The sequence below is a fragment of the Monodelphis domestica genome, chromosome 6 (genome assembly GCF_027887165.1).
Source record: "Monodelphis domestica isolate mMonDom1 chromosome 6, mMonDom1.pri, whole genome shotgun sequence".
In the NCBI taxonomy this organism is placed as follows: Eukaryota; Metazoa; Chordata; class Mammalia; order Didelphimorphia; family Didelphidae; genus Monodelphis; species Monodelphis domestica.
In genome coordinates, this window is record NC_077232.1 from 135,358,895 (window position 1) to 135,370,544 (window position 11,650).

An 11,650-nucleotide genomic window follows, 5' to 3' on the forward strand; every position below is an offset into this window, starting at 1 on the left:
CTCTTACTTCAGAGAGTCTTCCTAAGCCCTTTACTCAACTAGTAATCTAAAATTTTCATTGCAACTACACACACCTCAAGGTGATTTCACATTTTAGGGCTGTTTTATTTTTGGTTTGTTTGATTGTCAGTCTATCTCCATTAGTTACAAAAGAATGTCATATTTTCCTAAATTTTAAGAACAAGGAAATAAACACAGAAATGACACTTTAAAATTTATAAAGAGAAGTTAAATGAGTATGGAGCTGATGAATGTCAGAGGTTGAATATGGAGCCAGGTCTTTCTGACTCCAAGGACTGCCCATTCTTTACACTAAATCACAGTAGTTTTTCCTAAGTTACATAACTTGTTATTTCCATTTGGGATGCATTCATTTATCAATTCTTCATTTGCTTTGCCTTCCGTTATAAAAAGAAGTAGTGCTTTTTCTACCAAACTAATTTTGGGGTTTTCAAAACCCCCAAATTATGACTTAATTAGTTATTCTTTTCATTCCTTCAAAGAAAAGAGGGTATTTCAGGTTTTAACATTTTCCCAGTAGATTATTTTAGGGAAACTAAGCATTTATGTATATTAAATTATGATTCAAGTAATTGTCTGGAAAACTTAGTAAAGTGTGATAAAGATAACATGCTACTGAATCAGAAAAAATATGCATTTTTGGTCCAGGTAGTGCACATACTGTTTTCATAAAGAAACTTTCTTGGGGATAGCACTGATGGAATAGAGAGAGGTCATGGCTTAGATTCAGCACTAGTATCAGAATATATTAGCCTAGTGTGAGGGGGAAAATTACCAGTCATAGATTTTCTTTAAATCTGATCAATTAAGGTCAGCTTTCCAGTTCTGTTTAGCCACAAATTGATCTGATACATGAATTTCCTCCTAGAATTAGCTGACTTTCCAGAAAAATCATAAATCTGGACCTAAATGCTAAAGAATAAACCTTGAAGGAGGTACAATATTCCACATGAGGGGATATTAGAGGGAGAAATAAACCAAGATTTTGGTTATTTATTGTGTTTAGTAGTCCTCAGATAACCAGGCTTCTGTATGAGGGGCTGTGTCTTCAGTATCTTATAGAATTTAGGAATCTTTAACCAGAAAATCTCATTTACAATTTTTAGTTTTCCTAATTGTAAAATGTAAGGTTTGGGATAAAATTTCTCAAGATCCCTTATCATTCTAAAATACTTATGATTCTATATTTGATTCAAAACAGATACTCTAATCAATATATAAGAAGCCTCACATCTCCCTTAATCTTCTGGAACCTAATCTGTATCACTAATTGCCTCAATTTCAATATGAATTGATTATGAATAATTTCAAGTTATGAATTCCTATAAACTGAAGGAGTAATAATATCTGACATTTGGAATGTATATTTTCTTTTTATTTCAAAATAGTGTAATGTTATCCTATATTCATTAGTATAAAATAGTATAAAGAATGTATATTCATTTTACAGATGAGGAAATTTAGATTAATTAATAATATGACAAACATTTCATTTCATATGCAAAAATATGAAAATAACTGGATATGTTAGTAATTTGTGAAAGGAATATATATATTAATTAAGAAAATATTATGCATATATTCATATGTAGAAAGACATTCTACATATGCATATACATATTTATACATAAATATCATATAGCATAATAGCTAAATTGCAGTATAAAATAGTATATTATTAATAAAAGAATGGCCCCAAAAGTGCAAAAGAGTTTTGATAAAGAAAAGAGAATAAGCTTTGCTGATTATTTCCACATTAACTTGGCAGTTGAACTAAATTGTTTTCTATTTTTTCCCCCAACATATAGCATTTCAGTTTTCAGAAACGTGTCACTCAATGTGAGGATGATTTCCTTCTTCATCATTTGTTCTTATAATCCAAAATTTCCGACAGGGTTCAGCGCAAAATCTATTTCCTAAATGAGAACCCATTTGTTAGTGCTTCCCTTTCTAGAAATTATTTTATACCTTTTTTTGTTTATATATCTACATTTCTTTATCTTTTTATGTTATCCCTCCCCCTTCTCTCAACACAAAAGAATATAAACTAAGAGTAGAGAATATTTCATGTGTTTCTGGGTAACCTCAAAACCTAGCAGCAGTGTGCCTAGTGTGTAACTTCATGGTATAGTGGAGATAGTCCTAGAATTTTATCTAGGGAATCCCAAATTTAAATTCAGCCTTAGATATTTACTACCACTCTAACACAGGACAAATCATTGTTTCATTTCCTTCACCTGTAAAATGGGGATTATAATAGCATCTACCTCCCAAAGTTGTTAAGGACAGACTAAATGAATTTAAAACATCTATAAAAGCTTTGCAAATCTTAAAGTGCCTTATAAATATGTCAGTATTGCAAGGGTATTAATAATTGTTAAATTGGAGTGAGATCAGTTGGTTTTCCTTAAAAAAAAAGCTAATGAAGATTTAGCTCAGCAAAGAAGAAGCAACAAGATGTGAATTTCAGATGGAGAATTAGTATGAATAAAGCTTCTGAGGCAAAAATGCCCATTGTGTGTCTAAGGAAGAATGAGAAATGACACTGAGAGGAGCAATGGAAAGTGAGATTGTAGATAGATTCTAGAAGGCCATGAAAGGTAAAAAAAAACAAAACCTTTTAATGTCTTTATTTTGTATGAAATTAGAGTTTATTTTGTATGAAATTAGGAGCCATCTTTTTTGGGGCAAAGAAAATATCATGACTTAAGTGATATTTAGAAAAAAATAATTCATTTATTGCATATGAGGTCTGGGTAGGTTTGCTAATCAAAAACTATTAAATGCTTAAAATAAAATGGTAGCAGTGGGAAAAGACATGAAAGATATTTTAGTTAAATTGACAGGCTAATGGTAGAATCCATTTTTAATGATGAGGGAATCAATCCTTTGATCAATCCTTTGATCTTTTCAGTGTGCCATACTGGACCTTTATATTTTATCTGTATGTGTTACTATTAAATGTCTAAAGAAGTAACCCATTTTGTAAACAGATATAATCCCATATCATTAGGGAGAAAATCTTCTTGAAAATGTCCTGCCTCTAAAAACATAGCAGGAATCCTAAATAGCTTTTTATGCCTGGCACAGTTTCCTTTCACAAATGCTTGACTGTGGTTGATTGCCACATATGCCAACACAAAAGTTAATCTCTTATTTCCATTAGCACTAAATATATGTTAATTACATAGAAAGTATATTTATAAATAAATCTCACTTCTAGGAATTCAATGTTAACTGAAAAATAAAAGAAAAGTTCCTTTGTTCTAGGCATTACTAGTTTAAAATACCAGAATTTTAAGAAAAAATGCTCATTTTCAGTTTCTTAATCCAAATCTATCCATTCAAAGGACAACTGCTAATTTGCTAATTAATGGTCAATTTTCTATATAGCATAGACAATCACTTACTACTTCTTAATAAAAACATTCCAAATATTTAGTGTTTGATAGGTATCAGTAGTTTACCTATTTTTAAGCTTCAATTTGAATTAACAAAAATCCTCTATGTGTGTATCACTGTTTCTGTGTTTATGTTTGTGATTGAGAATGGCATGTAAACATTTTCATCCCTGAGAAGGTAATTGTGGATGTGACTGAGGACCATAATTTCTCAACTTATTAACCTCTATTGAGCTCACTATTATCTAGCTCCTTTCCAAGGGAAGATTAAAGTAAACTGATTAACTAAGACTAATTTCCTTTAAATTAATGACTAAAGTTGATTATTTTTCTTGGTTGAAAGTTACTTTTTTTATTATTTGAAGTTACACATGGTCTCTGCCACATTTACGTAAGTATTAGCTACCATGTTGTAAAATGACTTTAAAAGCTTAGAAATAATTCCAAGGTGCCATTTATTATAACACAAAATCACATTTTAAAACAATATCATCAGAGGATGCTAAATGATTTTATTATATTTGTATTATATTTTTATTTCACTTTCTAGGACTTCATCAAAGGAAAAGTTCTATTGAGAAAGCTATACAACAAAACGAATGAAACTGTAAATACACATGGATGTTGATTTTTTACAGTCAATTTCAATGTAGTGTTTTAAAACTCATTTATTTCAGACAAAATAAATCAATTTATCTTATGTGTTTTATAAATTAAAGGAAATGTTACATTCTATTAATTTTTACCCATCTATTCATCTATGTGTGTATGGATCTGTAACATATATTTTAAATTAAGCTACTCTTTAGTATGCATTATTTTATTTATTGCATTTGAATTAGTAGGGCATTGCACAGTGCCTGGAACATAATAGGAACTTAATAAATGGTATTTTATCAATCCTGTGAGCACAGAGAAAATAAAAAATATGACATGTATCTTTAGACAAGTTTTTATTTTTAAATTTCAGTGCTTAAATAGGCATAAAGTCATCCATGAATAAGAACTTATTAAATGATTAATTAATACTTTCATTTAAATCCTGTGGGCATTAAATATAATGTGGAGAATATAAAACTATTTTACCTCCTAATCCTGGTCTAAGACGATTATCATAACCATCAAGAAGTCTGTCCAGAATTCTTGTAAAGATGGTAATATTATTCTTAGCTTCGTCTTCTTGAGGGTCAGCCAGCACCAACCTAAACAGACAATTTATAAGCTGATGGATGTTGGTTCTTATGCAATAGGAACGTTTTGTTCTTATTCTGTCTTTTCATGTTTTACTAAGTTCTACTACTTAAATTACTAGTGTCACCTTTTATATTATCACTACTAAAAATACAAATGTATTTACAAACAGTGTGGAGAAGACACATGCAGTGTTGAAAAGGGAGATGAAACAGTGAATTCTTCAAATGCTTAAACTCAATATAATTCTCACGTTTCTGCTGTTAACATTTTACAAAATGCCCATTTTCAAAAGTGTTATGTTTTCAGACTTGACAAAACATTTCCCAATGCATTTTCAAAAAAATTCTTTGTTAATAATAGTTTAATTGGATAGTAAAATTTAGCTATGTTGACAGAAAGTGAAAACAACCATATATGTGCCATAAAAAAAATCACTCAGTGATTTCAAAACCTTGACCTGGGAAAGTCAGTTAATTGTATTAAAGAGTAAGAATTCTATATCAGGTTGTTGACACATTTCTTTTCCTCAGCATATATATTATTTCCAGAACTACATATATCACTTCGTTTATATATGTCTCCACCCAATGGCTACATAAAATACAATATAGATGTGAGGGAAATTCCACTGATCATGCTCAGGGAGTCCTCTGATGTCAGTACTGTGGAGGTGGTCCCTAGAACAGATTATCAGTGAACACATTTCCAAAGAGCTGCAGATAGTCTTAAAGGTACAATAGTCTTAAATAAATCTACCATAATAATAATGATTTATTTTTCAGAGATTAAGTTATCCAGCCATTTCATGGATAGTTAATATAAGTAAAGTCAAAATGGGTTTACATTTTCTTCAGAAAGTGGTAGAGTCTTTGGTTTTTACAGTCAATATTTCTATCAAAAGCACTCTCAGATCCAAAAGGACTTGATTGTGAAAGCTTGCTTTTTAATGCAGAACCTAAGTGTAAAAAAACCATTATCTTAACAAGCTTTTTTTCTCTGAGAATCATTTTGACATTTTAAAATACTGATCAATTTTATATAATATCATACAATCTAGTTTTTATAATTACTATGCAAATATAAAATCTAACAAAAATAAGCAGATTTTTGACTAAATAACAAAAATTTCATCATTATTGCATTGAATTCATTATTTCCAGGAAAAGGAGTATTTCATTTGAACAAGATAAATTCTCTCTAAAAACTATAGATCACAGTGTCCACATATAAATCCTATGAAAATACACACACACATATACTCATCCAAAGCTACACCTTAGCACACCCACAAAAATGACAGCTAACACACATTGTTATAGGAACAAAGAAAACATTTAATTATGTGCACTTTACAAGCATTTTGAAAACTATATATACAAATTCTTTTATCTCTGTTTGCCTAGAAAATTTCTATATTAGTGAAATAACTTATCTGAAGATACATAACTAAGATAATACTGAAGTTTCACATAAGCCTTTCCATACCCAAATCCTACATTTTAATATATTTATTTCAGATGTTTCCTTCAGTCAATATTTAACATAACAAAATAGTGAATATTCTCCAATTTGAAGATCTGTTTCCTTTCAATATATTTTAAAAGCAAAAAATTTTATTAGGAATGTGGTCTTTACATTGATCTCACCCTATTATATTTTAATAAAATTGTCTACCTGGAGTATCAGAAAAATGAACATTTTTGGTTGTTTTTAATTAACAAATGGAATAATTACATTCAAAGTGTATATAGGAATTTTATTATAAAACTGGAATGACAGTTTCTATTGTTTTAAAAAATTCTAAGCACACAAATCAAGATATCATTCTAATGATTCATATAAATTCTTTAGATAAAATCTAAAATGAAGTTATAGATTTGAGTCCCAAATAATTATATGTTTAAGAAATGTAGGCAATAGGAAATTAATAATATTTTTAAAATAAGTATTTTCTATGTAGTTGTCATTTTGAAAATGGATTCTAAATTTACAAGATGAAAAAGTTGATTAATAAATCAAGCTATTGTTTTATTGTTTAAGAATCTGGAGTTGTCTGCTACCTCCACCTAGAGGTTTAAGATCAAATATCATTTGTGTTTGCTATATTGACCAAAATATAGAAGTCCATTAAAATGTATTGTAAATTGTAGTTTTTCCATTTGATTTCCAATTATGATAATTTTGGAATTATAGCAGATATAACATTTACTCCAATACCTCATAACCTAAAATTATGGAGAGAAAACACTTCATAGGTATTTTTTCTCTGGCAGTACATTTCTCTCCCTTTAACTCTTCTTATTATCTCCATTCCATCCTATTGTCATAGATGAATAACTATAAACTTTACATGATACTTTAATCTCCCTAGTTTATTATAAGGATAGTCTTTTATCCCATTTTCAAACTACATTGATATAATCTAATTTCCTAATAGTTTCTTGTAATTTGTTGATATTCAAGAAAAAGCTTTCCTCTTAATTAAGATAATAAAATTAAATGAAAAAAATCTCACCTTGCTGGTTTCCACACCAAAAAAACAAGGAGAACCAACTGCATAGTGAAGTCTGACAATTTTTTCTTCATAACTGTTTTTTGCAAAGCCATGAAAAAAGAAAACAAACAAACAAGGAAATCCACTCAGAACTCAATTTACTTTCCACCAACCTAATATAAAAGACTCATTTTGGTGAAAAATTGAGCTTAAAGAGAAAAGGGTCAAAATTAAAGGAAAGAGAGCAGAGAGTGTTAGGGGGGTGCATTTTTCAACATCATTAACAAGTAATCTGACTTTACTAGGAACTTATCCTATTCTCATCTTTTGCAAACACCTTGTTTTGGGCAAACACGTAATTCCAGGGAACCCAAAGTGATATGTGAGCTGCAGAAGAAAGAGGAGGGGGAAAGAAAGAGGAGGAGAAGGAGGTGGAAGAGGAAGGGGAGGAGGAGAAGGAGGAGGAAGAGAAGGAGGAGAAGAGAGAGAGAGAGAGAGAGAGAGAGAGAGAGAGAGAGAGAGAGAGAGAGAGAGAGAGAGAGAGAGAGAGAGAGAGAGAGAGAGAGAGAGAGAGAGAGAGAGAGAGAGAGTGCTTCGTGCCACAACACCCTAAACCCAGGCAATTACTGCAACCATAGCATGGAAGCAAGGGGGACACAAGCCCACCAAAAGCTTGATTCCATCATGCCTGGTTTCATTAGAGTGCACTGCAATCTTAACACCCCCTCCCCCCAACTAAATAATCCAATCGAGGTGTTTCGAGACTGAATTTCAAAAGACAGCCGGCTGGACTGCTGCGAAACGACGAACGTGTTTGACAGCTGTTCAGTAACTGATGATTACAATATGAGAAAGCATATCAGCTCAGATACTAAAAAGGAAGCGGCAATCACAATGTGCAAAGTTCAAGAATAAAAGGGAGCCCGATTGATGTGCTTTAGGGTAGTGATGGTTGTGAATTTTATTTTTTTTTAAATAATTATTAGAATAGCTATTAGAAAAGGAAATTAAGGTAGAGCCCCTCTTTTGCCACGGAGAAGAGAGAGGTAGGGTGGGGTTAGGATAAGGTGGAAAAAGATCAAGCATGCATATAAGAGAAAGGGAAATGGTCTCTAGTGGGACTAACGCTTACGACCCTACCTGAAGCAGCAAACAGGACCTGATGTTTCCTCCCTTTGCCCTGATCCTGAAAGGAGGCTGGAGATTGGAAACTTGGAGCGCTAAGGAGAGAGAGAAAGAAAAAAGAAAGAGACTGCAGCAATAGCAGTCGTGAAAGGGGAGCTGATTCAGAGTGGGTCGGTAGAAGAGAGGAGCAGCAGCCACAGTGGCAGCAGCAGAATCGGCGACGGCAGCGGCAGCGGCAGCAGCAGCAGGAGGTGGCAGTGGTGGTGGTAGTGGTGGCGGTGGCGGTGGTAGAAGGAGGAGGTGGAGAAGGAGGAGGAGATAGCAGAAGGAGGAGGGAGAAGCTGCTGTGCGCACTAGCAGTGTCGGCACGAGCCTCAGCTCTGGGGGAAAGGGGGTGGGTGGGAGGAGGAGCTAGAGCTCAGGGCGGAGGGCTAATTAGCTACACCCGCAAAACGTCCTCTCCCCGCCCCCCACCTTGTGATACTAGCATAGAGAGAACCCCTTCTCTGTACCACCATCTCCTGGGTAGCTAAAGCCCTATAGCCTGGTGCTCTCATGAGTGAGCTGGACAGCTCCCTCCTGCTCCCTTACTGGCCAGAAGAGAAGGAACCAGTACTCCTGGTCCAGCTGCTCGGAGCTCCCTGCAGGAGCTGGAGCTTCAAGGGGGAAACAAAATATCTAGGAGACTTATGTGGGTGCGCAGAGGGGGAGATACTGAAAGAAGGGATAGTATACAAGCTCTTATCTACCCAGGATTACACCCCTCGTGGAGAAGCAGTGTTGATGCTGAAGAGAAGAAAGAGTTAAGGATTTTGGTGAAGAGGAAAGGCTACCTTTTCTGTGTCATCATCTTACCCAAGAAAAAGTTCAAAGACTCTTACTTGAAGCCAAATATGAGGAAGTTTATTTTTTCCTTTCTGAGACCTCTTGAAGACTAAAACCGCCAGCCAGTCCTTCCATTAGACGTTGCAAAGGACAAGGAAGAACTTTTCAACCTCAATACATGCTCCAGTCTTTTCAGAATGAAATCATCAGTGATCCGTGTCTATTTCTATTCGATGCACTTGGGAAACCCACTTTGCTCCTTTTTCCGAATTTCTTCCAACCTGTCCCTTTCCTTTTACTACTATATTGGGGATACATTGAATCAACAGTTTTCAAAAGTTTTTTCTTAACTGATTTACAGAAGACATGGTGGGTTATTGATTAATCTTGAATAAAACATCCATTAGGGGAATATTGGAACAATATTTGATTTTTCATTCTTTCCCATTTCAAAGGTGCTTTTTCAAAAAGCTCCTTAAAAGAACTGTTAGAATTTTCAATCCTACTTCAAGCTCACTATTGTATATGTTTGATCTTTCTCCTTTCTACTGTGGTGATAAAAATACAACTGAAATACTATCCACACACACACACATGATTCTCTCTTGGCAATACACAAAATAAGATGAAATATTAGACATATCCTACTTAAAGAAGCCCAATTGATATTTCTGAAAATTTAAAAATCATTGAATAGGAAAGGACATTTTTAATATTTACTTTTTAACTTCCTCCCTGGGAGAGTGAAAGGGGGGGAAAGAGAAAGGAAGAGAGAGAGAAAGAGAGATTCAAATGAATTTTAATAATATGTTATAATAAGGTAGATATTGAAAATCTATAGCCCATTTTTGCTTTACTTTTGTGAGGTTATGGGATGGAGAGAGAAGAGAGAAATTAACACTGTAAATATTTTCAAGTTGATTTTCTTACCCTAATAATTGCCACTTTTGAAAAATGTTTACTACATTATAAAATGAGCAAACAGTTGCTCTTTTTTCAGTTAGATCTATAAAGAATACTATTAAATTCCTTCCATCAATCTCTCTTATATTATTTTCTTCCCTATTTGCCCACTGACAGATTCTAATTGAAATTTATAAGTATGCTATATATATGTATATTGTATATATCATTTAAAACATGCAAACAGGAAAGAGAAACTCACCTTTATTCTTGGTTTGATCAAGTTCTATTCTATTCTCCAATTAGTTATGGTCTTTTATTCCTAGGATTCATCATCAGTTTCAAATTTCCACGAACTTACCATTTCTATTTTAACAGATATTTTATTTTGTTCTTTTATTAGGTAATATTATTTAGTACAATTTCACCCACTCATATTTATTCACCTATAATAATTTTATTTTTAATCACTATTTTCTATAGATTTCCTTATGTAATCATGTGAGGTACATTTTTGGATTATAATTTTGAATTTCCTATCTTCATTTTATATGCATTCTCTAGGAACTCATGCTTTTTGAAATAATTTCTGGCTTATTTCCTGTTAGTTTCCTCATTTTTGTTTGTTTCCAAGTCCATGATGACCCACAAAAGGGAAGGTTACATTACATGTCTTGATGTTGGATTAGGAACCATTGATTACTTTCTAAATGGCTAAACATTTTATGCTGCATCTTCCTATACGTTTCAATATATGTTGCTTTAAAAATGAACTAGTCATGCACATCAAAAATCACTCAATAATAAAAGGGCTTTTATTTTTGTTTATTATTCCCCTCAAAATGTTCTACAAATGTCTTACCAAATTGGATAATGATGGATTAGAACACATTTGGAGGGGAATGAAAGATGCTGCCAATTTAGAAATGGTATGCATAGAGACCCTATGAGTATATATTATCAATGAAGAAATGTCATTTTATTGTTACCACCCCAGCTAGCTTTCTTATGGTACAAGTTAATAACTCCCCCATAGACCTGACAGACTCAACCTGATTTTCTTTCTGGGATAGAATGCAGGTTAACAGCCTGGAATGATGATGTCTGGCCTAAAGCCAGCTTGTGTGGGCTGCAAGTAACTCTCTGCTCTTCCTTTCTGCTCTTAGAGAGAGTCCTGAGGCATCCAATCCTGATGAAGAGCTAATTGGTTGCCAACAAATCTACACCATTCAAGATAAGGATATATGAGGAGTCCTATTTGAATTCCTTTTCCTGTTGATTGGTTTTATGTGATCATTTCTTTTTATTTGCCTTCCTTTCCTCCATCAGCATTTTAAAGGTGAGTGCTGGGAGGAAAAGATTAGCTAAAGAACTAAAGAACTGGCAAACTCCTTTGTTTATATGAGGTTTCTGGCACAACTCTTCGTACAATTTTAAATTCTAACATGATTCATTGATATGTTTTAGAACAGGTACTTTTCTTACAGGAAATTTTACCACATTTTTCTTCAATGTCCAGCCATTCACAAAGCTTAACAATGTTGCTCTAGAGAACTGGTTTATATTCCCCAATGGGCTTGATGAATTTTAAGCCTATTTAGGATAAAAAACATTTTGATGATGTTGGGGCACATTGGAAGAGGAGAAATGCAAATATTTCTGAATTAATAACCCCAAAGCATAATGA

The 11,650-nt window shown here is 33.0% G+C and overlaps 1 protein-coding gene across 1 annotated transcript in view; it reads right to left on the bottom strand.

Annotated features, from left to right (window-relative positions):
* The window catches only part of GABRA2 (gamma-aminobutyric acid type A receptor subunit alpha2), a 127,314-nt gene extending 118,426 nt beyond the window's left edge, over positions 1 to 8,888 (bottom strand). Inside the window, exons 1-3 of the mRNA XM_001372420.3 lie at positions 8,251 to 8,888; positions 7,132 to 7,204; positions 4,509 to 4,624 (exon numbers count right to left, since the gene is read on the bottom strand). Of these exons, the coding sequence (XP_001372457.1) occupies positions 4,509 to 4,624; positions 7,132 to 7,202 (187 nt within the window). The 5' untranslated portion in view covers positions 7,203 to 7,204; positions 8,251 to 8,888. The remainder of the gene's footprint in view (positions 1 to 4,508; positions 4,625 to 7,131; positions 7,205 to 8,250) is intronic.
* Positions 8,889 to 11,650: the final 2,762 nt, after the last annotated feature.